Source organism: Saccostrea echinata, unplaced genomic scaffold (genome assembly GCF_033153115.1).
Source record: "Saccostrea echinata isolate AGI-Se365-2 ecotype Australia unplaced genomic scaffold, CSIRO_AGI_Sech_v1 ptg000022l, whole genome shotgun sequence".
NCBI lineage: Eukaryota > Metazoa > Mollusca > Bivalvia > Ostreida > Ostreidae > Saccostrea > Saccostrea echinata.
In genome coordinates, this window is record NW_026889771.1 from 3,622,518 (window position 1) to 3,648,732 (window position 26,215).

Sequence of the window (26,215 nt, forward strand, 5' to 3'; positions counted from 1 at the left end):
GTCTGTCCGTGGTCATCAAATACAGAGGTATGGCCAAATCGTAAAAGAAAATCTTCAAGTTTTTTTTCAGCATCCAAAAACAAGTTTAATGAGAACCAGTTTACCATGCGTTTTGAAATTTTGGTAGATCGTACCATGTTAAAGAAGTTAAACTTTTTTTGTTATTATTGCATAATTCATAAATTGCAATTTGAATCAAAAAGGTTATTCTAATAATCATGATTGATATAAAAAGTTAAATGAAAGTGTTAGTCTATACTATATGTACATTTTGATTATGGCGAATAGTCTGAAGAATGGTTTATCTAATTAACAAAATGGCCCCTAAAACGAAAAAGATGAAAGTGGAAAACGTGGAAGAAGAAAACCAAGACGATGTCTCTGAACCTGTACAAACAATTCCTAAACCAAATATTTCGCGTATAAAGAATAAAATACTTCGAAATGAAATGTACAAAAAACTCAAATTTGAGAAAAGGAAGGTAAATTATGGCATTTTATAAATAGAACCAATCATTGTTATGACAGTGCCTGATATGCAAGTGTAATGAAATCTTATTCTTAGCAAGATTTGGTTAGTCTGTGATTTGTGGATGGGCGTGTAAGCCGAAAAATTCCAAAACGTAAGATGAATGGCAGTGTTTCACTAGATATCCCTTTAACATATAGCAGGAGGAGCCTTCCTCCAAGACTGAAAAATATTAATTAAAAATTATTTTCATTTTTGGTTAGCATGATTGGTAGTAATGTTTACCTAATATGTTGACGGTGCAACCGTTGGGGCGAGCTCTTTGTTCACTTCATTTTAAGATCCACCTCTTCAAACCGCACGAGACATTTGGAACGTCTAAACTGTGACTTCACATGACGTCGTATGTTAGCTGCATTTCCATAGTTTAAAAAGTGCAAATATTTTAACAAAGAACATTTAATTTACTATCTGCATGCAATAGCCATTAAATTAAGGTGAGTTTATTTTTTGTGAAATTTTAGTTGTTGTCACCGCGTGAATGAAGTTAGCAGCGAGAACAAGAAGCGATGCATTGTGGGTCAGAATTACTGCGGAAAAAAATTCTATTGAATGAATGTGCAGTAGTCCGAATTTTTTCTTCGCCCAGGCGTTGTCGTTAGAGCTCGCAGTGACGAGCGGCGCTTTGCGCTGCTCGCTGCGCTCGCGTTAAATAGTATGTTGATGGTGTGACCATTAGGGCGAGCACAGATACCTTTTCAGTTTTAATTTAGTTCAGGCTCTTCAAACCGCACATGACATTTGGTACGTCTGGACTCTGATGTCACATAACATCGTATGTATAAGTTGTATTACCAAAACAGCGACTGAACAGTGCTTATTTTGATAAAGAACGTTTATCTACTATTTATCTGCTATATATTCATTAAATCAAGGTGAGTTTATATTATTTTTTTGGGGGGGGGGACTTCTGGGTACCACGAGAACGTAGTCTGCGGCGAGATACAATTCACAAAGCATTATGGGACTACAGTTACTGTGGAAAAAAAATTATTTGGATCAATCTGCAAAGTCCGAATTTTCTTTTCGCCCAGGTTTTGCTTTTAGAGCTCACAGTGACTAGCGGAGCTTCGCAACGCTCGCTGTGCTCACTATTAAAATAAGTAATATTTAGGGGTCATTTACAAATAAATCAACCCAAGTACCACTGATCAGGAAAAGATTTAGAGTAACTTTTGTGAAACCTTCCTTTATACTGAGTGTAGATTCAATTTTGTCCAAATCATGGCCCCTGGTGTAGGTAGGTTGAGACGGAAATTGTGAGGTGGGGGAGGGTCAAAGTTTACTTGTGAATATATAGGGAAAAAATTGAATCTCAATAATGACAGGGTTGTAATGAGTCATTTTGATATACAAGCATCCTCATTAGTTAGATTCAAGTTTGATCATAAGATTACCCTCAAGATTAGGGTGGGGCCACAAAAGAGGGTCAGTATTTTACATAATATATAATATTTGAAAAACATGAGCCTTAGATGCCTTTTCAGACTCATTTATTTTTTTAAAAACAAATTATAATAGATTTCTCAGAATGATTGTTTAGGACCATGATAATGATGTATGAAAATATAAATTATTGTGAGAGGGACAACAATGTTTTATATTCCAAAGTTAAAAGTGATTTCAAGCCCTTATTTTTCTCATTGAGTATACATAACTTTATTGTAAATTTATTTTATAGGCTAAACTGAAAGAGAAACAGAGAAAGAAAAAAGAGGCAGAGGATAATGGAGAAGAGGTACTACATCATTAGATTCTTTTAATTTGAGTGTAGAAGTGAGACCATCTTACAAGGAGTGGACTTTTTTTGTGTATTAAATCAAGCAATACCAAATACTTCTATTTTTTTTTTTTTTTTTTTTTTTTTTTGGTTTTTTAATTTTATATTAAGATATACTTTATTTGATAGACTAAGAATTATTAGAAATTAATTATTATGAGTACTATGAATATTTATAGCGGAACTTTTTTTCATTCTATAAGCAAAATATTAAATGAGATTCTTGTGTTAAATACATTGCGTGTAATAATTTTTAAGGCTGCACCAAAGCAAGTACCCAAAACAATAGAGAGCATGAGAGTAAAGGATGAAACAATGGTTGACCCTGAGGATGAAGAGGTGAGGGGTTAAATCTGGTTCAAATTTGTCATACTTTTTAATTACATTTAAACATGTATATCAGAAACTTATTTTTAATCTTTGTCATAATAAAGAGCTCATGGATTGGTAAAATTCATACATAATTTACTATTAAATGTTTGTCACTGTAACTTTACCCCCAGGTTATCATGGATGAAGCCCAGGATGAAATGGCAACATATTTCAACAGAGAAACATCCCCTAAGATTTTAATAACCACCTGTGATAGACCATGTCTTGTAAGTATATTTTCTAAATATTAATAACCTAGTTTTATGGAGAAAATAAAGCAACACAAATACAAGTTTGAATTTTTTTACTATGAATTTGTAATTTTATTCTTTTCAGAGGACAAATAAATTTTGTAAGGAACTGAAATTAACAATTCCAAATTCTGAAATTAAGTATAGAAGAGGTTTGGATCTAAAGAAGGTTATTCCACAAGCCATTGAAAGGGACTTTACAGACATTCTTATTGTGAATGAAGACAGAAAAGAGCCCAGTATCCTTCTTCAAAAATATAAAGATACTTAAAAAAAAAAAGAAACAAGTCTTGATTCCAAGTTTTGTTTTTTGTTTTTTTTTGTTTTGTTTTCATAGCTGTAGATTATTTATATCGGCTTTTTAAATTTTATATAATAGTTTCACTGCATAAATTGTTAGTTTTTTTCTGTCAGTTGTGTAGAAATTAGTTGTCTCCCTTAGATTCTTTAACACATTGTGAGATGGTTTAGTAATAACTCACCTTCCAGAGGGCCCCACACTTCACTTCAAGCTCAGCAGTGTTAGGCTTACCACAGAAATTAAGGTACAGAAAATTTCTCAATCTTGAATTTATTTTTTTCCTTGCATTTTATTGCCTCATGTTCTTTTAGTTTCATGACCGATATTTTTGATTACAGACTAGTTCTGATATCTGGTTTGGGATAAGAAATCAGTTTTCATTCATTGAGAGATAAAGTTTGTACACATACATGTAATATCTATCATGCCTATTCCAGACAATCAGGAAAATTATGTTTAATATATAGCTATAAATCTGAATCAAACTTTGAATTACAATTTAAAAATGCTCAAGTATTTGATTTGCAGACATAGCATGAACTGATTTATATGATTTGATACCACATATGTGGAGTGAATATAAAGTCTGTTGGTTTCATTTATATAATATACTCATGTATATTTTTTCATTTTCAAGAGAGTTGGAGAAATGAGTAAACATAAACCAGAACTGATCCTAAATAATTTCAACACACGACTTGGTCACTCAGTAGGGAGGGTATTTGCCTCCTTATTTCCTCACGACCCACAATTCCATGGACGACGTGTGGTTACTCTTCATAACCAAAGGGACTTCATTTTCTTCAGACACCACAGGTTTGTTTGAATATGAATTTTAAGTAAAGTTTAATATTTTAGTAATAGAGTGAAAACCAGTTGTCATATCTATAAAACATTAAGCTATTTACTACATTTCACCATTGTTATCTATGCTTTGTTTCACAGATATGTGTTTAGAAATAATAAAAAGGTTGGATTAAAGGAGCTGGGACCAAGATTTACATTGAAGTTACGATCATTACAGAAGGGAACTTTTGATTCAAAGTTTGGAGAGTATGAATGGGTTCATAAGGTAAGTAATGGTTATCTGTAGGAAATTAAAGAGAGGAATATTAACTGGGCATTTTTTTTTAGGAAATTAAAGCAAGGAATTTTAACTGTGCATTTTTTTTTTAAGGAAATTAAAGCAAGGAATTTTAACTGTGCATTTTTTATACTTTCAGTGTTTAATTTTTTTTTACATATAGTGTTTATTTTTTAATACTAAAATGTTTAATTTTTTAATATTTAAGGTGTTTACTTATTTAATACTTACGATTCTCAATTTTCAATCACAGGTACTTGTGGACAGGACCCCCCCCCCCCCCCTCCAATATGCCCCACATGTCAAAAAATATTTTTATGTATTTTTTTCATAAATTATTCTTTTAGTACACATTTACAATGTATTCCATAAGAAAAATCCAAAAAATAACGCAGAATTAACGTTTTACTAAAAAATCATACCCGCGGTATTATAAAATAGAGAAGGTAAGTCACTTCCATTTGTTTACACTGGACCCCTCTTGGATATCAGGCCCGAAATATCATTTACCTAATACATGTCACCGAAATGTGTCATGATATCTTGTTTCGGTAGATATTTTTGTTTTTAATCGTGCTATTTAATTGCCCAGGCATCCCATAATAATCCGAGTATTCATCGTCAAACGTGAAAAATGCTACAAGATTTGGAAATGTCAGAGTAGAAATTACGGAAGTGATGCAAAAACGACACCTAGCGTGTAACTCTCGAGTTCCGAGTGTTATAGAACTAAGGGAAAAGTCAGAGGTCTACGAAAAAGTTCGGGAAAATTTTGATAAAGAAGTCGAAATTGATTCATTAGAATTAAATTCTGCTTAAGATTTTCGAGAAGAGCGAGGGTAGTCGTCAATATTCCCTTTAAAGGATGTTATAATTGATAACGTTTATAATGTTTAAGCGATTTTTAAACCGATGTTATCAATGATAACATCCTTTAAAGGGAATATTGACGACTACCCTCGCTCTTCTCGAAAATCTTAAGCAGAATTTAATTCTAATGAATCAATTTCGACTTCTTTATCAAAATTTTCCCGAACTTTTTCGTAGACCTCTGACTTTTCCCTTAGTTCTATAACACTCGGAACTTGAGAGTTACACGCTAGGTGTCATTTTTGCATCACTTCCGTAATTTCTACTCTGACATTTCCAAATCTTGTAGCATTTTTCACGTTTGACGATGAATACTCGGATTATTATGGGATGCCTGGGCAATTAAATAGCACGATTAAAAACAAAAATATCTACCGAAACAAGATATCATGACACATTTCGGTGACATGTATTAGGTAAATGATATTTCGGGCCTGATATCCAAGAGGGGTCCAGTGTAAACAAATGGAAGTGACTCACCTTCTCTATTTTATAATACCGCGGGTATGATTTTTTAGTAAAACGTTAATTCTGCGTTATTTTTTGGATTTTTCTTATGGAATACATTGTAAATGTGTACTAGAAGAATAATTTATGAAAAAAATACATAAAAATATTTTTTGACATGTGGGGCATATTGGAAGGGGGGGGGGGGGGGGGTCCTGTCCACAAGTACCTGTGTTTTCAATATAATGTTAACCAGTGATTTCTTTTAATACTTACAGTGTTTATTTTTTTGATACTTAACACTTGATACTGATTCTGTGTTTTATTTTTTTTTAAATACTTATGATTTTTAATTTGATTTCAGAGGAAAGAAATGGACACAAGCAGAAGGAAGTTTTCTTTATAAATTGGTTGTTAATATTTTGTTCTTTATACAAAAAAAGTCAAATGTTGTATTGTTTCTGATATATCATAAATAGACACACAGAACAGGTAGTGTTTATTCTGTTCAAGTTGTCAAACAGAAAACAAGCAATTCAGCAGCACATTTCCTTGTTAGGTTATAACATTATGTCTAGAAGTGAACAAATAGGGTGGCAACTAAAAGGATCACATAGCTGTATTCAGGATGAGAGCCCCCATTATTACTCCCCATTCCTCCTGTATGGGGCCTCTGTTGTGTTTGACTGTCAATTTTGCCAAGTCCATTTTTATCCAATGGTTTGGATTCATTGTCTGGAGAGCTACTTCCTGATCTGTCAATGGTAGTGGTGGATCTAAGAGGGTTGGTGGTGGATCTAAGAGGGGTGGTGGTTCTAAGAGGGGTGGTGGTGGATCTAAGAGAGGTGGTGGTTGTGGTTTTCCTTGGCTTCTTTGTTCCTATATATATCAAAGATACATGTATACCATTTGAAACAGATGAACACATTACTAATCAGATTATGTGTGTGATACTGATTTACTGGATTTTGTTTTCATTTTTATGATCTTACGCCAAACTGAATTATTAGTTTTGAATTCCTATCCCCACACAGTCCTCTCAAAGTGTTCCACCCTGATGCAAAATGTGTTTTAATAAACAAATGTTTTGATTAAAAACAACTTTGTAACATAATTTATTTGGAGATATTGTGAATTTCTAATAGATACTTTTAAGTTTTATTTTATTTTATTTTTTGAGTTAAAAAAAATGCAATTTAAACACATATATGTAGTGTTTCTCCTTGAAAATGCTTATTTACCAATTTTGTTGAAAACTTAACTCTGCATGCAATAGATTGGCTTTTTTATAAAAAAAAAAAAAAAAAAAGAAGAAAATCTACGAGTCATTTTTGTACAACCTAGAAGAAATACTTAAATTTCCTACATATTAAACTGAAATTTTATTGCCTTTTTACCCCCCCCCCCCTTTCTTTTTCCACGAAAAACAATGTTTTGTGTTAGACAAAATAACGATTGGAGAGGAAATTCTTTCATAATGTAAGGACCATTTAATTTTTAGAAATATATACAATACAACAATCATTTCTTGATATTATGTAAACCAACCACGACTTTTAATGCATTTTAGATATGATTTAAAATCCTATGTGTTTTGATATGCCCCCTTTTTACTACAAGGCTACCCCCACTTTTCTTTTCTATTTTGAGTCGGCTCGCAGAGCGACTCAAAGGTATCACAGCTGTAAGTGTAAAAATTATCACCCATTCATCTAGGTGATTCATACACCAAATAAGATAGTTCTAGCAAAAATGCTTTTGTTAGAGTGATTGCTTAAACTTAAGAGGTATAAACAGTATAAAATTTCATATTGGAACATTATTTATGTATGTCTTCAGTTTTTTTAAAGAAAAATTCGATTAAATATCTGTACAATGCAAGTACAAATACTGCATATGAATATACTAGTATGTGCAAGCATGTTAGGCAGATCTAATCTTCCCATTTTAAGTTTATTTATCATTGACCTAGAATACTCCCTAACACACACACCTGCTGTTCTCATTCACTGCAGCTAGTGTGCCTGAAAAATCTATTTTTAGAATCCAGGTTTGTAGTGTGAATCATTGACCTAATTACTTTATAACACAGACCACTGCAGCTAGTGTGCTTAACTTATTTTTAGAATCCAGGTTTGCAGTGCTGCTTTCCACAATGCTATATTAAATTATTATATGTTACTTAACATAAACATAATCATGCTTAATTAAAGTAAAATTGTGTGAATGCATGTATATAGTTAGGCGGATCTTGAAAAAAAATTTCCCATAGATATCTAATGTTTGTTTTCCATTACTGGAGGTTGTTTTTTAAGTGATTTATCTTACGTTTAAATGTTAATTTTTTTCCATGATACTTTTTCTCCCTTTTTAACATGATTTTCCCTTTTCCCCTTGTTTTTATTTCACTTTATTGTATTTTTTTTCTTAATAGAACACTGAGATCTAGTAAGATTTATGATAATTATAATTAAAAAATACTGAAGAGAAGTTTTTAAAGAACTCATTTGACTTAAAAAGGTGGGAGTTATTAAAACCCTTAACCCTTATTTACTTTGGGGGGGGGGGGGTGTAAATTGAGACCCGTTCAAATTTAAACAGTTGTATTTGGATTTCTATTCAAAATGTTGTTATTTTTGTCACATTATGTAATCTTATTTGTGTATTTACAAACCCAAGCTTTAAATAAATTTAAAAAATCTCATGTGAGATGGGATTGAAGCCCTCAATTTTTTAACCAATCATGGAGACCTGACATTCAATTTTTTAAGATGCAATAAAAACTGAATATAAGGCATGGTGACATTTTGTATGAAAAAGCTCAATAAACTCGAGCGAGTCGACTCTCAGGCCCTTCGGGCCTTTGATTTAAATGAGGAATGGATATTGCATAATAAATGTGAGAAGCAATATATTTCACTATTTATTTATTTTTTTTTTTAATTTATCAATTCCATTGTTTTTACAGCATACAGTTGTGTGTAAAACCACGATAAATTGTCCATATTTTGAAATTGCCCCCATTCCACTACAATCAAGGCAAAGAACAAAATTTCAGTCTAATTTTTCTTAGCAAGGTACAAACAAATATACGTCAATAGTTCAAAAATACTTGCCAGTCTGTTTTCGTAATTTCAACTAGATTGGGCCTCGTTAAATGATCATTACATAGGTATTTCAAAGAATATAAAATAAAATCATCCCACAGGCTCAATGTTTTTATTTAGCAATGGACGAGAACCTGAAAATTAAGTTTATGTGGCCAAATTGCCAATCGTTGAGGTGATTTTTTTTTATCTTTTTTTTTTTTTTGATTGCAAGAAGGTTTACAGCAAGGCCAACTTTAGTTTGTTTTATGTACTCTGATCGAAAACTTTTATAAAATAATTAGAAACTTTCTGAATGCCACTTGATGATTTTTTGTTAAGGCTTACTTTTTGTTCGAACTGCTGGTGTTGTGGTAGGACAAGCTCTCTGTACCACATCCTTACAGACCCCTGTAGAACCACCTGAAATATAATTAATCTTCTTGTATACAACCAAATAACAAATCGTTGAACAATAAATGATGTTACAATGCCCTCGGTTTGCTGTGACAAGAAAACATTACCTATTTATGGATATATTCATTATATTGACAATACATCACAAATAATGAAAAAATGAACTTATACCTAGCGGTTCTTTGCTTTTTACTCCAAGATCACAAGCTGTATTTATTATGTTAGTGTAGTCTTCGTAGTTTTGTTCTTTGTATCTCATAGAATAGAAACTGGACAGGAAGACCACAAACTTGTTCCCAACTGATATCTCGCTCACAAAGCACAAGCCACCCTCTTCTTCCTCTGCAAAGAAACACAACTTGTACAAATAGATGTGTTCGACTTTGATTCTATTTGATTCTAAAAAAAGCTCTTCTGTAAAATTGATTTTCAAACTTACCCACCCCAGTGATATTAAGAGAGACTGGAATATCTGCCCCACTGTCTTTGAGAACACAGTTTACCTCTATTGAATAAACCCCGTCGCGTACCTTGGATTGGATAGTACCGGCAACTATGACGTCAGAGTAATGGGTCTTATCGTTAAGATTTACCGTTCCTGGGTTAGAGCAGCTCGAGACTCCACCAATCAGAATGAGCAGAAGAATCACATGTTGAAAACGATGCCGTGTCATGGTTCTCTCATGCACTAAAAATTCAAATTTCTTGGTTACAAGAAATGTTTTAGTTTATTCTAAAAAAAAAAAAAGGGGGGGGGGGGACTCTGTTGCAGATTTTCAAGATTCCAACGTTTTTCAAGAATGTGATAATGATCTTAAAAAAAATTAGTAAACAGGTTTCCGTTTGCAATCTAACTCTGATTATTAGTTTTTAGAGCTGCTAGGGAAAAAAATCCACTAGCATTCTGGACAAAAGATTTCAACCTTGGACATCGTTGCCAACAACATTTAGACTTCCAAAATATCTTCACAATAATTTCCGATTTGATTTTCGGGCATAAAAATTGACAGTCAAATTGACGGAGTCAACTATATTTCATTGAAATACTAGTAGATTATCACCCATACTAGGCACAGTTAATATTTAGTCACATGATAAATAATTGTACATGTTTTGTATGCAGCTTTATTTTCCATGACATTTTTTTCTATTTTTATTTCATTTATTTATGTATTTATTTTTTATTTATTTATTTGGATATTTTCTTCGTGGAATTATTTAATTAAATTCTAGTTTAAAAGTTAGATAAATAAGTATAGGAATACAAACCGCGAATTAAAGACAATAGAAATACAGATTTTTGCATTAAAAAAGCAAAAATAACCAAGTACGAAATCAAATATTCTTTAAGTACTCATTAATTTATTACTTTAATGAAAAGACATATCACATACTTTATTAAGAATCCAAGAGCATCACTGAGTGCAAATTCTTCCATGAAAATAGAAATGCTATTAATTCAGCTGTATATCCAAATAATAAATAAACAAATACCATGTACCTTTCTCCTAAAAAAGCACCTTGGTCACTCCAATTCTAGGATACAAAACGTGTTCTCCACAATGCGATAAGAGCCTATTTCTCATTGCTGTCAGTCTTTTGTTCTCGCATCTATGAATTTATATTTTGTCTTTATATAAAGTATTTAAAGTTGTCTCCCTTCATGTGGAGGTCGCCAGAAGCTTTATCGAGTATTAGTTTGTTAAGGACTTATAACGGGTGCTAAGTAAATTCTTTTGTGGAGCAGTAGATTAATGACTACATTAACGATAGCTAAAGGCGTTCTTTATTGCCTCAGGGTTAATCTTACTGAAACTCTTGGGCAGTAATTAATCAACAGGACAGATTCCGGTAATCGCGGGTACGTCCAGGATTAACAATGAACTAGTACCGGGTGTATTTTTGGGAATGCATATATCTTTTTCTATACATTGTGTTATTGACACATCTTTGATAATGGTGCCAATTCTATACAACAAAGGTATATAAGCACCGGGACAGGCTACATCGACGTGGGAAATCCACAGATGCTTGAGGACAGGACCCCCCACCCACCCTCTCCCGATATAGATCCTCGAGTCTTTTCGATTTTTTTTTCATATATTATCTTTCAAAGACACATTTGTGATTTAATCAATAAAATTAATTCGAAAATTTACCTAAAACAAACATGTTATAAAAATTTCTATCCCTGTGTATGTAGATTTTTATATACAGCGCATCTATGGATGTGCTTTAGATGCTGGATCTGACCTACATTTTCTGGATGAGTTACCAGGGTAAGTTTTCATATAGTAGGTCCATTCCCAAGTAACTGTATATGTCATTTGATAACCAAACTTACAGGAATAAAGGAGGGATACTCTTAGGCCCTGCACTTCACTTGCACCTATTTACATACGGTGAGCAAATTTTACTAATATGCAAATTTTGCACCGGAGTGTATTTTGGCGCATGTGAACGAGGGTACGCAAGATTTGCACGTATTTTTACTCCTAGTGCAAAAAACTAGGTGCAAATTAACTTTTTAAGTAAATTTACTCCTGATGTATTTTCAGTCATGTGAACTAGAAAGCCCAAACAAGTATTTACATACTACACCTGTACTTTGCAGGCGCGGATCCAGAATTTTTTTCGGGGGGGGGGGGGGGTCCACCCCAGTCCAAAAAAAAAATCCGAGAAATTTCTTGACAAAAAAAAACAAACAAGCAAACAAAAAACGGAAACTTTCCAAAACCCGAAAAACCTTTTTCGTTGGGGGGGGGGGGGGGTTCTAGGGGGTCCACGTTTTCGAGGGAGGGGGGTCGAAGGTCAGTTTTAGTTGGTTTAGTATATACATTTAATAGCTCTGCAAATTCCAGGGGGGAGTCCGGACCCCCCCCCCTCTAGATCTGCGCATGAGACCAGATGCCTAGGAGGAGTAAGCGTCAAACATCGATTCAACTAATGCGTGTATGACTCTCCATTTATAAGTGGACTTAGATGTTTTTCGAAGGAAACCCAAAGAAAATTATATTATCTTGCAGACAGTTGTGTGATTGGATTCTTTAGATTGATATGTTGTACATGATCCCTTTGTATACAATTTATGTGCTCCACAACCTGTATTAAAAAATAAATTCTTACATTATTGTATAAATTATAACACCATTTTAACATTTTCATTGATTTTTTTCATACATATAATATATTATATGTATCATAATGATTGTGACGAAATAATAACTTTTAAAAACTATGACGTCATTGCATTGTCTCAGAGACGCATAGAGGCATTTCATTGCGAGTTGCGACAGTGAATTTCGTTTGATAGTTACTGTATTTCAAGCATTGAATCATGGCTTTCTTTGTCTTCAACTGGACTAAAAGAGAATACATCCTGACAGTATTGGCTTTGGTGATGCTCGTCATAACTGTCAAGCACAGAGAGTATTTCTGTTGGTAAGTAAGCATTACAGAAGGAAAAATACACATGTCTTAACTGACGAAACGTATGTTCTATTTAATATTTAAGATGGAGAATGATTATGAGTTGAATAAGCTCTAGTATGTTTCACTCCTTTCTAAAGCAATATTTTTTCCTTCAAAATTTGGTTTGTTATATTCATCGTTTTCATTGATATAGTGAAGAAAAGCCATAAGTACTTATGAGAAGTTTGGCATCTGGCTTGGTTTTGTGGAGGAGCCAAAGCCGTGTCCAGAGCAGGAGGACCTCTACAATGTGAGTATGGGGTTAATTATAAAATTACAACTCATTGAATTATAGCACCAATTTAAGTCGTATTTATATAGGTACCATACTATAAATGAATATATTTGATGACTTCAAATTAATCAGTCTTATGGCATAGGAGTCCATCGACGACACCCACCCACCCTTCCTAAAAAAAAGTAAAGCCCCTGATGCATTTCTGAGCATCACAGGTTTTAGTTCATTAAATTATTTAGGTAACATGCACCCTTTCCGAGCACAGACCTTCAACTAAATGGTCATTTTTATGTTTTCTCAAATAATTAAATTTTTCACATTTTTCAAACAGATGGCCGTAGAAATGGGAGTTTCCTCTGTGGCTATACTTGCTTGTACCGCTATATCCAAGATGTGGTACTGGTCCACATCTTTATTTGGACGCCTAACTCAGACCATGAAGGGAGGTTTCCAGTACCTGATAGGTATGCATGGTAACGGATGTTTAATTAAGTCTGCATTTTTTTAAGTATAAACACTTGTAAATCTTAATGATATTTTTCTCTCTTGTCTTCTGAAGACCGTGTTCCATTTAAAAAGGCCACCACCGACACTTGTCGGGTGACTTCTTCGAATTACAAGTATTTCTTGTGAGTATACCCAAACATTTGTCTCATATATCGGATTAACTAGATGATATTAACCATGAGGGTGTCGTGATTACCAATATTTTATTTTTTCCCGTAGTTTCCGTAACGCCAACGAACAAAGGAAAATTATAATGGTGATGAGAGAGGGAGATCTGCGCGAGGAGATTTTTGTGTTTTCCCCGGAAAAAAAGAAGATGGAGTGCGTTTTGTCCTATAACAAATGGTGTCGTTAAATAATGGACTTTGTTATGTATATTATTGCAGTATTAGCATTTAAAAAGTAATTATCTATTGATCTTGATGTTAACTGTATAAGGGATATTTATTATCGAGTTTTTATTTATTTACAACATAAAGCAAAGCTGATACTAGTATTTAGATATAATTTAAGAAGAATAAATTTAATTGCATATATGAAAACTTGTTTTCTTTAACTCATTAACTACCATGTCATGTCGAAGGTGTAGGACAAACCTTAGAATTTTTAAGGGCCCACGACAATTTTGTTATCTATTCAATGCGGCCAGGTGCGGGTCCAGAAATTTTTTCTAAGGGGGGGGGGGGGTCACCCCGGTAAAAAAAAATCCAACCAAGAAATATCTTGAAAAGCAAAAGACAAACACAAAACAAAAAAGTAAAGTCCTTTCCTAAACCTGAAAAACCTATTTCGTGGGGATGGTATGGGGGGTTGTTAGTTGATGTCTTCTAAAGCTTCATCCATTGATTTTCATACCGACTAAACACGGATCCGCGTTTTCTAGGGGGTCTGCGTTTTCGAGGGGGGGATCCAAGGTCAGTTTTAGTTGGTTTAGTATATACATTTAATAACTCTTCAAATTCCAGGGGGATTCCGGACCCCCCGCCCCCTCTAGATCCGTGCATGCTTTGCCAATTTAATACTGATTTACATACAGGTTGATAGTGCATGTGAATGCTTCGCAAAAATGACATTTACACACGAAGAATAAAATTTGCATACATGTAAATTTTACACCTGCAAGTAAATGAGCTTTAGACATGCTTCAGATGCTGGATCTGGGCTGGGATTCATAAAACTTCTAAGATTATTCTTAAAAGTTGCACTTAAGTACTAAAAAAAATCTTAGCTAAGAAAAAATCTTAAGTATCAATTCATAAAAGTTCTAAGTACAATTCTTAGCTAAGTTTGAATTCTAAGAAAATTAGAACACTTAAGTTCAATCACCCTAGCAACGCATAGAAATTCCCGAACAAAAAAGAGCGCTCTTATGTGATGGGAGGTATTTTTTGTCAAATACAGTTTATAAATAGATCTAGATACAGACGAGAGATGGCGTCCGATGAAAAACGAGAAAAAAAGAGGAAAGCGAACTGGACACAGGATGAATGTTTGATTCTAGCCACCTTAGTAAATGAAAAGAAGCACATTCTGCGTTCCAAATTAGGGCCTAACCTTACATCTAAAATGAAAAAAGACACTTGGGAGAGGGTGACGGAGCAACTCAACGCGTCGTCAAGTACGCCGAGGACCGTCGAAGAAGTGGAAAAAAATGGCAGAATATCTTGTCAACAGCCAAATCTGAGATTTCCTCTTACAGAAAGGAGGCAACTGCCACAGGTAACACTAATTCAAGTTATATATGATTCGACCTAATTGACGAACTTTGCAGATGTGAAGCGCAATAACATGAATAGATAGTGGTGTAGATGTACGTATGTAAAGTGCCTTGTATCATGGCTGTGGTGTTTTTCCTTTGAAGTAAAGTGTACAATGGAGATACACCTATGGACGGAGCCAGCAAAACTGTGCCGTGTAAATAAATTATTGAACACCAAGGCGATTTCAACATTTTAAATGAGGCCTACATGTATTTTGAAGAAATACAGAATAAAATAGGCTTTGATATATACAAAGACAAAATTTCTGAAAATGAAATAAAGGTCTTTCACATTATAAATTACAGTGCACATGTATCCCAAAATACAAAATGTTTTTACAGCGTTTTTGCTCATGCCACAGCTCTCGAATATGTCAAATGATCAATGGGTATCTTTTTTTTCCTTGACTTTCAATTAACACCTGAATTTCCCTTCATCAACTTTGAATTTTTCATCCTTGAAATCCGAAGGTTTTCTTATGAATTTCATTAACAATCTGTTTTTATATTAAGTTGGAGAGCTGCAATCCGACGTTCTTTCTCATGAACACGCACATAAAATGTGCAAATTAAAAAAAATACTGGCGGGAAGGAGAGAATATCCATGCGGTCACCTGACAAAAACTAAATTTTTTTTATTGGTGTAATTAAAAATCATGCTTGAAAATTTGGGACAGAACAGTTATTGACGTTTTGATTGGCCATGATACAAGAAAGTTATTGAATATTTATTATGGTGTATCCTGATTTATTTGGACGAAGGGGCGGAGACTCGTGCTTCGCACTCGTCACCGCCCTTCGTCCAAATAAATCAGGATACACCATAATAAATATACAATAACTATTACTTGGCATTTGGATCAATTGGTATAAATTTATATTTTTTGTAGATGTACATGCATGGCAATGTGTTATTTGCATGATTAGCTTATCAATTTCTGTATTACCACAGGCGGAGGACCTCCCTCAAAACCTCTCAGTGCTGTAGCAGAGACAGTACAAATGGTAATTGGGGAAACAAATTCTATAATAAGTGGGATAGATGGAGGCATTGACTCTTCACAGGTTCTACATCTTTTTACAGATGAAAATGTTTGGTAAATAAAAGTAATGTTCTTCCATTACCATATACTATACATTGTATAATCAATTTTAGTTTCTCAACTCGATCAGTATGCATGCAGGTATGAGAAATTAAAAATTTTAAAAGGGTCTAGAAGAAAAGTGTTTGATTCTGCTTTCAGGCTAAAAACAAATATATGGTAATGAAGAGTAGGAAATCAATTAAGAAATATTTCCAGGACTTCTTTACAAAAACAAAACTTCTAAGTAGCACTGATGACAAAAGAAATAGTTCTTTAAAACCTTTCTTAAATTCAGATCTTCACTGAAAAAAGCAGTAAAAAACATTAGGGTCAGCGTTATAAATTAGGGTTGTTTGGGAAAGCAGAAAGAAAGATAACTTTCTTCTAGGAAATAAATTGTGAATTGAATATAAGGTAAAAAAATTTTTAGGAGAATAAGGAATAAAATGTTTTGGAAGTCATAAACATTATTTTCAATGAACATAAGACTTTCCTTAAAAAAAAAATAAACAATGTGAATAATTATAAAAGTTGATGGTCTTTTAATTGTTTCAGTTCCATTCAGTTTTTACAAGAAGCAAGTTCCAACAATCATCAGCATGTAGCATCAGCATCAACTAGCATTCTGCCACTATCCCCTGGTTTGTTATCACCAACTCCTACATCAACTTCGCCATTGCCTGTGGTGACACAAAAGTCACCTTTGATGCCCCGCACAATAGCACCAGTAATGTCAAGAAAGCCATCTCAAAGCAAGCAAGATTTGATTGAGGAGTTGACTGTAAAGAAGCTAAAATTAGAGATAGAATATTTCAATTTGAAAGTAAAGGCCCTCCAACGTAAACTGGAAGAGTGAGGATTGAAAATTTTGAAGTGACCTTTTACAATAAAGGAGGAATACTGAACCAAAATGTTATATAATGAATCTTTAAAGACACTATCTCTCTTTTTAATTCAGTTTTATTTCAATCTGGATTGGTTCAAATTTTAAAAATATCTTATATGTAATCAAACCATTTTAGCTCACCTGAGCTGAAAGCTCAAGTGAACTTTTCTGATCACCTGTTGTCCGTCGTCTGTCCGTCCGTCCATCTGTAAACTTTTCACATTTTCAACTTCTTCTCAAGAACCACTGGGCCAATTTTAACCAAACTTGGTACAAAGTATACTTACCTGAAAGGGAGCTTAAATTGTTAAAATAAAGGGCCAAGTCCAAGTGTGGTATTCCTTCTTATATTCCAGTATATAAAGAAATCTATACATACTTTTTATCTCACTTGAGCTGAAGGCTAGAGTGTTTCTGATCGAAGAGTGTCCGGCATCTGTCCGTCATTTGTAAACTTTTCACATTTTGGACTCCTTCTCAAGAACAACAAGGCCAATTCCAACCAAACTTGCAACAAAGCATCCATGGGTGAAAGGGATTCAAGTTTGTTTAAGTGAAGTGGCACACCCTCTTTCAAGTTGAGATAGTTAAGAATTTGTGAAAAATTAAAGGCATCTTTTTGAAATTTTCTTCTCAAGAACCATTGGGCCATAAAAGAATAAGAAGAAAAAAGACTTCATTGAAGGTTTCATTTCATAGTGTAGATTCAAGTTTGTTCAAATCATGCCTCATCCCTAGCCCCCTTTTTTGAAAAGGGGGGGGGGGGGGGGGTGAGGGTTGGACTACTATATATTTGATCTATTCAATAACCGATTTCTGCTTTTCTCTAGCCAAAGTCCACAGGTGAGTGATGTGGCCCATGGGCCTCTTGTTAAATACTGTGCATATTATTGTTGTACCTATCAGATTTTAAATGATATTTATTAAGATATAAAATTTTATATTTGACCTGAAATAAGTCAAGATAATGGCTCTTCACATGTTAAGTGTGTTCATGAATATTAAATATTAATTGTTGACAGTTTACTTTGTTCATTTGTGATGTCAAAAGTGAGTTTCAGCAAACTGCTGTCTGTACAATGTGCCATTAATGTTGTTGCCTCGAGCAGCACCATCATTTCCTGCTTGCATGTGATCCTGAGCATAATCATCACTATCGTCTTCATCATTGCTGTCATCATCATCATCATCAGCAGGAATTGGAATTTGTCGATCTTTACAAATATTATGGAGGACCGCGCATGCTATCACAACCTGACATGCCTTCTGAGGCGACAATCGTATCTCTCCATGCAGAACATGAAAGCGGCATTTTAACTGGCCTATCCCCCTTTCAACAATGCTCCTAGTCCTTTTATGTGCACTATAAATAATTAAAGCTATTTAACTCACAAGGAGATTTGATATATGTTGCCATATATACTGTACATGTATTATGTGTATTTTTTTATTACCGATGTTTTAAGTACTGATTCATCTCTGTTTTAAGTCATGTTAAATGATTACAACGAAGAAACCGACACAGAATGGTGGACTACCAAATTTTTTCTTTGAATGCTACAGCAAATTTTTATTTGGTCACACATGTAATTTGGAACCATAAATTATAGCTTCGTTTATACATTTACTTTATATTGCTGTGTATAGAAATGTAGTCTATGGCTCAATCATAGCATCCCTATGCTATTAAATTCATAAATATTATTGTGCCTTTTGGTGAAAAAAAAAACCTCTAGTGTCTCAGGCCAAAAATTTCCAAATTAAATGTGGGAGACAGAAATTTTTTTTTTAACAAGAGCTTTCTCCTTTTTTTTGTGTTAAAAGTTATGATATTATACATTTTTATACTCCACCTACTCATAAAACTCGAATAAAAGTATAACAAGAATGGGAATGTATAGGTGACAAGGGAAATAACTTTTTTCTTTTAAAATAAAAATGGCATATTGAGTTATTCCCCTTACAATGATCAGTGCCAATGCTGTGGGGCCCGAGAAACTAAAGATTTGTTTTTGTTAACCCTATCTTGGCTTTTTCATATATTCAATGTATTATACATACTTGTTGTAATTTGTCTGTGGCCCAGGCTGAGGAATCCTAAATGGTGTTAGTAGCCATCTACGAGATGGGTAGCCACTGTCACCCAACAAATGTGTGTGAACAGGAATGTGGCCATTTTCGAACAGGACTCGAAGCCCACTTTCATTTAATATGCGCGCATCATGGGTGGAACCGGGCCATTTTGCAACAATGTCAATTAGTTTGTATTGGGTATCAAAGACAACTTGCACATTCAAACTATGGTAATGATGTCTATTGACAAACTCATTCTCATTGTTTCTTGGAGCAATTATTTGAACATGGGTGCCATCTATGGCACCAACAATCCCAGGGAACCCTGCGATCTGAAAAAAATGTTCCTGATTTCGTCGAATTGCATTGGGTGATGTTGGAAATTTAATAAATCTACGCACCATTCGGTCTGATGACAAACTTCTTATGGTGCAAGACACGGCTCTCGATACAGAAGATTGAGAAACTCCCATATCATCCCCATTACAAAGCTGCATCTTGCCAGTTGCTAGGAATCTTAGGGTTAATAAAACCTTTTCTGTAGATGTGAGTGCATGATTCCTAATGGATGCAGATCTAATTTCATTTCCTATTAACCCTTCAACAAAGTTTATTCCAGCAGAATCAAGTCTGAACCTTTTAACCAACTCCATGTCTGAATATTCATTGAAATAATCTCTTCTTTCCCTGAAATTTCTTCTTTGAGCCGCCATTTTGTTTAGAATTAAGAAAGAACTTAAGAAATACTTATATACTTAAGACACCTCTTTACTTCCCTTAACTTTAAGTGAATACTTAAGCACTAAGTTAGTTTATGAATCACGCTTAAGTATTTCTAACAAATTTAAGTAATACTTAGAGTACTTAAGTAAAAAATCTATAACTTAAGTATTTTCTTACACTTAAGAATAATCTTAGAAGTTTTATGAATCCCAGCCCTGACCTATATTTTAGAGATGAGTGACAGTGTTAAAATTATTCCCGCTAAAGTTTTTTGGAGCAGTGTAAGCCCTACCTGGACAAACTTGCGTGGATGATGCATCTATGGATGCACACTACCAGACTTGCTTCGGATGCTGAATCTGAGCTACATTTAGTGAAGCAGGTTCATTCCCAAGTTACTACAACCCTATTGGACCGATCTTGCATTAATTATGTATGTTACTAGGAATGACCACTCTACCAGATATGCGTTTGAAGCTGGATCTGACCTACATTTACAAGGTTATTATACAGTGAAAGTTTTTGGTACTGGTCCATTTTAATTTGAAGTAACTATAGACTGATCCTACTTTAAAAATTGGACCCAACTTGTGCACATGTGTCTAGGGATGCACTTTATCAAAACATTTGCTTGGTGTGAAGCTTACTCTTACCTATAGATACGTGTATATAGCATTCGTCGAGGTGAGCTTTGTAATTAATCATGCAACCAGTTTGCAAGATGCGCAAGAGTAATGAAGTATAGATATAAAAATATTTAAACTTTTCAGGTTTTGATTTAACTTAGGCCTTAACGGTATCAATTCATTCCTTATCCATATAAAATTGATTGAAATTAGTTCAATAGTTTAAAAGAAGACTCTTAATTAGGGATGGCAACGAATATTCGAACATTCGAATATTCATTCGATGAGTTGATATTCGAATATGAATTTAAGATTCGAATATTCGGTGATTTTCAGATTTCATAAGAAGAGGTACTGTGATTACTAAATTTTGATTAGAACAGTGCTGAAATTTACTAGCGATCAATTTCGATCGCCTCATTTCTTCTACTTATTTCTTATCTTATAAATCTACTAAATTACATGTATTTTGTTTTGAGTAAGGTGTTAAAGAATTATACAATAATACTTTATGTATAATACAAAACGTACTTTCATAGTTTTTATTAGTTAGATACGATCGTATCTAGAATCGAGGACAACAAATGAAATCTAAGAATGTCTAAAAGTCGTGAAGAGTATACTTATCAAAATAAAATTAATTGATCATTGAATGAATGTCAGATAGAATTAATCTGTAATTAATATTGTAAAGGGCTTAATTTCAGAATAAATGTGTAAATTACTTGATTATCTCGGGTTGTACATAATCCTGAATTTTATATTCATTATCGGGAAATTAGTTAATTACCTAGGAAAATTGTCTATGGAAATATTTGTTTACATTGTATCAAAGATTAAAACAATATCTCTTATCAGGCAGATAATTGTAATTTATTACACGTATTGAAATCCGAACAGTATACCGTTACGACTATCTTGCCTTTTGTACATGTAAGACGACTGGTTTCTCAGTTGGAGATACTATAAATACACGTTTCATTTGTTAAAATTATACTTTTCTACATTTAAATCAATTATTTATTTCAAACATTGACAAATATCAAATGGAATTTCTTATTGTACACCTACAAAAGTCTTCATACAATTTTACTTCCATTATAAGTATACCTACGCTAAACCTTTCATGAGAGTAGGATGATGCATATTTAAAATAAAACAGATTTTATTTATTTAATCGAATATTCGAATATATTCGAATACTTTCATTGAATATTCGAATATGAATTATGGACAAAATTGACATCCCTACAGTCTTAATAGTTTCTAAAATTAACAGACGCACAGAAAGATGACGTTGTGAATACAGGGAAATTTTTCCTAGCTTGCTTGTTTTTTTGTTTTTACACCCCTTTCGACCTCGTCGTCAGTGGGCGAGTTCAACACAGATATTTTAGCACAACTGGGACTGGACAAAGTTTACCTTGCTTACAGTAGCAATGACCTAAAAGAAAATGTGGTCACCATAAATATAGTTTAAGTCAGAAAAATCTATATACTTTCTCCACTGTCAGTACAGTCTGTATCGATATATTTGTTAAAAAGTCATATGTTTAAACTAAACTGATGAATAGAACTTTTTTTTTATTTAGAACACCACTTTTTGTAAAACTAGATATACTTTCTCAGCATCAATATATAATTTCCTAATGACTTACACTATGGAAGGCAAAATTCCGAGAGAGTTGCCGTTTAAACACGTGCACATTTGTATATATTTAAAATCAGAATGCACAAGTACCTCATTTGTAAGTTTACTATCTTATTTTTCACAATTTTATTTAAACAAATGACTAAACATCTAAACGACTTGAATTTATATTCATTTAATAAATAGCATTTGAAAGATAAGGAGATTTAAGCTATTTGGTACAATGTACGGGAAGGCGAACACGAGTTATCGATCTTTAATGTGCGGATTATTTTCTCTCGTACATTAACCATAACGATTATATATGTAAGTTATGTTATCTGATAATTTTTTTTTTACATTCCAATAGGATTTTCTTCAGATTATTTATGGAAGCAACTCAACGTAAAACAGGCTTAAAACTTTCATATAGAAAATAAAAAAGACTATAAATTGTCAAATAAATCTGAAGCATTCCGTTTTTGGAGTTTAGGATTAAGACCAAGGTCTGGGTTTGTGTGATATGGGGATTAGATAAACATATACGAGTTAGATAAATATGAATCAAACTAATGTTGTAGTTCATGGTCATCTCTTTTATGACGAAATGTCAAGTTTATTTGATGAATTTCAGCAGAAGAACCAAATGCGATTACATTGGATCATGTTATCATGAAAAGGATATCAATGATGAGTTAATAGCCATCATAAATTTAAAGAAAAAACTAGAAATATGTTCATAGTACATAAATGCCCCGCCCAGGGTTTATTAATAATACAAAATGAAAAGAAAAGCACCTTGCTTCTTTGTTTAGGGTAAATGAGGAAAAGTGAGGTCAAGGTCACAGGAAAGGTTAAGACACATTTGAATAGCTCTTACCAATTTTTATTAGTTTATGAAGTTTGATGAAAATATCTTGAATAGTTTCTTTGAAATTAAGTTTTAAACACAACAAGCAAATTCAAAGAATTGTGGTCCCCCGCTTTCGGTGTCTTAGTGGATGGGATGTCATTATTTATGCCATATTGTAACTTTCTTGTTTGTGTGTCCTGCATTGTCTATTCATCATACAAAAGACATAAATTATTGAATTAATAACAGGTATTGCAAAGATTATAGCTTCTTAAAACTACATCAAACTTCATGATCCAGGTCATGAAGTCAAATATAATACAACTCGAAACAAGTAATGCACATGTGAAAAATAAAATCAAAAACCAGAGTATACAATCGGAAAGTTCTTGAAACAGGTAATGCACATGTCATATGTAAATGCCATATCTTCTCTAATTCAAAAATTATCAGCAATGTTAAAATTTTTGAAAATTAGGTCAAACTTCAAGGTAATGGGGTTAAAACTTCAAGGTAATGGGGTTAAAAATCATAGTACATTTGGAAATGCACGTGTCAAATATGAATGCGTATCTTCGCTCCTTCAAAAGTTAGCCACACTAAATTAGGTCAAATTTGAAAGTCAAGGTCACGAAGTCAAATATCCTAGCACATTCTGAAACATTTCGACGCAAGTAATGCACTCCTCAAATATGAACGCCCTTATCATATGACATTTAAAAGTAATGACCAAAGTTCAAATTTTTGAAAATAAGGTCATACATGAAGGTCAAGGGGTCAAAAATCATAACATGCTCGGAAACGTCTTGTCACAGGTAATGCACATGTCAAATATAAAAGCCCTATCTTTTCTCAATCAAAAGATATAAGCAAAAATAAAATTTTTGAAAAGTAGGTCAAACTTCAAGGTCAAGGGGTTAAAAATCATAGTATATTTAAAAAGGCTTTGTCACAGGTAATGCACATGTCAGATATGAAAGGTTTGATAAACATATCTTGATTAGTTTCTTTGAAACTGAGCAAACGCAATGTGTGACAGAGGGAAGGATGGAAGGACGGAACACAGGCACTTGGGGTATGGACACCCCCCCCTTTTCCATTTTTTTCTTTTTAAATCTGGGTTCGAGTCACCTTTTTCCTATTATTGTATTCTAATATGCACTATATGTTATCAATAATGTAACTCTTTTGTTTCTATAAGCTGTTTTTAAATATATCGTTTTCGACTGATACATAAAAAGAGAGAAGGCTTGCAACTCTTTTCTCGTCGTCTGCCTCACCTCGCTTAAACTTCGCCTGATTATTTATCTAAAGCATAAGAACACATGGAATATGCATACGTCAATAAATTTGTTACACTTTCTTCTTCCTTTTCATATTTCCATTTAATTTTTATGTGTCAGTTTAAAAAATCTTTTATAGAAACAAAAGAGTTACATTATTGATAACATATAGTGCATATTAGAATACAAAAATAGGAAAAAGGTGACTCGAACCCAGATTTAAAAAGAAAAAAAATGGAAAAGGGGGGGGGGGGTGTCCAAACCCCAAGTGCCTGTGGGTGTAAAGACGAATAATAGATGATGAATAAGTTCGAATCGTAGATGACTTGGATAAACTTAATGAAACTTTTCAGAAATGCGGATCATTAACTCTAGATGTTCATGAAATATTTTGATTTTTTGTAAACTCAGCACCGTTGCCATGGGGAAAAATTGTCAACGAATGTTCTCACGGTTGGCTTGTACAGTCTTTCTGTAAATTCACAATACACATTTACATTTACGATTTTTTAAACTGATCCATTAATTGCCATGGAAACAGTTGGACAAACTTTTTCACACAACGAGCGAGTTAAATAACATGTACAGTTCGAGGTTTTTTTTCTTCCGGAAGGATCATTTTGTATGTCTATGATTGCAACAGCATACATTCTAGTCTTAATCTTTTTTATCATTTGTTTCATATTTCGATATTTTACTAATTAATGATTATAAATGTTTATGGCCAACTAACAAACGGGATGACTTCAGAATCGGCTTTTCCATCGCCAGCTTCTAACATGTATTTATGTGGCAATATTCCACTATCGCCAGCTGCATATGGTGTTTATGTCTCGCAACTTATTCGGAGCATGGTTTGAGTACAATAATCAACTTTAAAACAGAGGCGGGATACTGACGAATAAATTGTCGTTACAAGGCTTTCAACAGCCCCAATCAAACTGGGCATTTCGAAAATTCATGGATCATTATAATGACCTTGTTAGTAAATACAATTTTTAATTTTAGAATATTGATTACTTTAACAAATTTACAAAAAAAAATCCATGAAAGGCAATAACTTTTCTAAATACGGAATATAATGCAAAAATATGGTGCCGTTGAAGCTCGGAAAAGAATTATAATTGTTCGGACGAATTAGATATTTGTTCTGACAAAGAAGATAATAGTTCTGACAAGTTAGTTATTCGTTGGGGCAAACAAAATATTTGTGTGGATAAATAAGTTCTTTGTTCGGACGAATTAAGTATACTCGTACGCCAGAAGAAAATAGATTAAATTGTTTATGTTCGTAATTGTTCGGACAAACTGGATATTTACAATATACAATTTAGCCAATTATATATTTGTTCGAACAGATTTGATGTTTCTTTGGACAAGATTTTTCTCCGATAAAGAAGAACATCCAGAAAATCAAAGATTGTACATGTATAAAACACGTCCATCAAGTGCACGTTAGCCACGAGGTATGGATATCTGGGGGGTGGGGGGGTGGGGGTGGGGTGTTATTGACTCCATTCTTTTGCGATTTCTAAGGTTTCTTGGAAGTTTTCTTGCAGTTTAGGTTAAAATTGCTTGCATCTCAACTTTTGTTTGCCTTATAATCTGGATAGTTAATTAATGCTTACTCTTTCGGTTAATGAAAATGTATGAAAGTCTCTAAAACATCTTATTCAAATTGTGAGATACTTTTGTTATATGTCCGAAAATTACATGTATGTACACTGTTTAAATCATTGACTTAAAAAAACCAGGCACTTGGATGCTACTTAATTATCTTGTAGATAGACGTTATTAACAACTCTCTCTCTCCCCTCTCTCTCTCTCTCTCTGGTTAATATAAGCAAAAATAAAAATAATAATAAAAAAAAAAACAATGATACATTAGTCAAATCAATATGGAAGAATTTCCACATAAGTGTAGATTGAAGTATAGATTAAGTT

The 26,215-nt window shown here is 33.3% G+C and overlaps 4 protein-coding genes and 1 long non-coding RNA gene across 5 annotated transcripts; 3 read left to right on the forward strand and 2 right to left on the reverse strand.

Annotated features, from left to right (window-relative positions):
* Window positions 1-316: 316 nt before the first annotated feature.
* On the forward strand, window positions 317-6,087 carry LOC133190794 (ribosome production factor 1-like). Its single transcript, XM_061326482.1, has 9 exons — window positions 317-482; window positions 2,211-2,267; window positions 2,568-2,648; window positions 2,813-2,908; window positions 3,018-3,171; window positions 3,395-3,477; window positions 3,871-4,049; window positions 4,179-4,305; window positions 5,999-6,087. Exons 1-9 carry the CDS (start codon window positions 318-320, stop codon window positions 6,038-6,040), a joined length of 984 nt encoding a protein of 327 aa, XP_061182466.1. The 5' UTR covers window position 317; the 3' UTR covers window positions 6,041-6,087.
* A 121-nt stretch (window positions 6,088-6,208) lies between these two features.
* On the reverse strand, window positions 6,209-9,811 carry LOC133190642 (uncharacterized). The gene is made up of 4 exons (XM_061326334.1): window positions 9,577-9,811; window positions 9,309-9,479; window positions 9,069-9,143; window positions 6,209-6,513 (listed from the first exon to the last, which is right to left on the reverse strand). Exons 1-4 carry the CDS (start codon window positions 9,809-9,811, stop codon window positions 6,209-6,211), a joined length of 786 nt encoding a protein of 261 aa, XP_061182318.1.
* A 2,663-nt stretch (window positions 9,812-12,474) lies between these two features.
* Window positions 12,475-13,863, forward strand: LOC133190643 (uncharacterized). The gene is made up of 5 exons (XM_061326335.1): window positions 12,475-12,566; window positions 12,768-12,858; window positions 13,178-13,310; window positions 13,406-13,475; window positions 13,573-13,863. Exons 1-5 carry the CDS (start codon window positions 12,475-12,477, stop codon window positions 13,706-13,708), a joined length of 522 nt encoding a protein of 173 aa, XP_061182319.1. The 3' UTR covers window positions 13,709-13,863.
* A 957-nt stretch (window positions 13,864-14,820) lies between these two features.
* LOC133190795 (uncharacterized) lies at window positions 14,821-17,820 on the forward strand. Its single transcript, XR_009721615.1, has 3 exons — window positions 14,821-15,072; window positions 16,065-16,209; window positions 16,753-17,820. It is a non-coding gene; the product is annotated as an uncharacterized LOC133190795 (long non-coding RNA).
* Window positions 17,821-18,127: 307 nt separating this feature from the next.
* Window positions 18,128-19,869, reverse strand: LOC133190644 (putative nuclease HARBI1). Its single transcript, XM_061326336.1, has 2 exons — window positions 19,145-19,869; window positions 18,128-18,446 (listed from the first exon to the last, which is right to left on the reverse strand). The coding sequence occupies exons 1-2, from the start codon at window positions 19,867-19,869 to the stop codon at window positions 18,128-18,130; spliced, it is 1,044 nt and encodes a 347-aa protein (XP_061182320.1).
* Window positions 19,870-26,215: the final 6,346 nt, after the last annotated feature.

Bases quoted from the DNA above. Each gene is read 5' to 3' on its own strand.
- LOC133190642 (XM_061326334.1), bottom strand. From the start codon at position 9,811: ATGACACGGCATCGTTTTCAACATGTGATTCTTCTGCTCATTCTGATT. The intron at 9,480-9,576 runs GTAAGTTTGAAA...GTTTCTTTGCAG, and splicing joins TCTTAATATCACTGGGGTGG to AGGAAGAAGAGGGTGGCTTG. The intron at 9,144-9,308 runs GTATAAGTTCAT...ATTATATTTCAG, and splicing joins AAAAAGCAAAGAACCGCTAG to GTGGTTCTACAGGGGTCTGT.
- LOC133190794 (XM_061326482.1), top strand. From the start codon at position 318: ATGGCCCCTAAAACGAAAAAGATGAAAGTGGAAAACGTGGAAGAAGAA. The intron at 483-2,210 runs GTAAATTATGGC...TTTATTTTATAG, and splicing joins TCAAATTTGAGAAAAGGAAG to GCTAAACTGAAAGAGAAACA. The intron at 2,909-3,017 runs GTAAGTATATTT...TATTCTTTTCAG, and splicing joins CCTGTGATAGACCATGTCTT to AGGACAAATAAATTTTGTAA.
- LOC133190643 (XM_061326335.1), top strand. From the start codon at position 12,475: ATGGCTTTCTTTGTCTTCAACTGGACTAAAAGAGAATACATCCTGACA. The intron at 12,859-13,177 runs GTGAGTATGGGG...TTTTTCAAACAG, and splicing joins AGCAGGAGGACCTCTACAAT to ATGGCCGTAGAAATGGGAGT. The intron at 13,476-13,572 runs GTGAGTATACCC...TTTTTCCCGTAG, and splicing joins TCGAATTACAAGTATTTCTT to TTTCCGTAACGCCAACGAAC.
- LOC133190644 (XM_061326336.1), bottom strand. From the start codon at position 19,869: ATGGCGGCTCAAAGAAGAAATTTCAGGGAAAGAAGAGATTATTTCAAT. The intron at 18,447-19,144 runs GTATGTATAATA...AATTATTTATAG, and splicing joins CCACAGACAAATTACAACAA to TGCACATAAAAGGACTAGGA.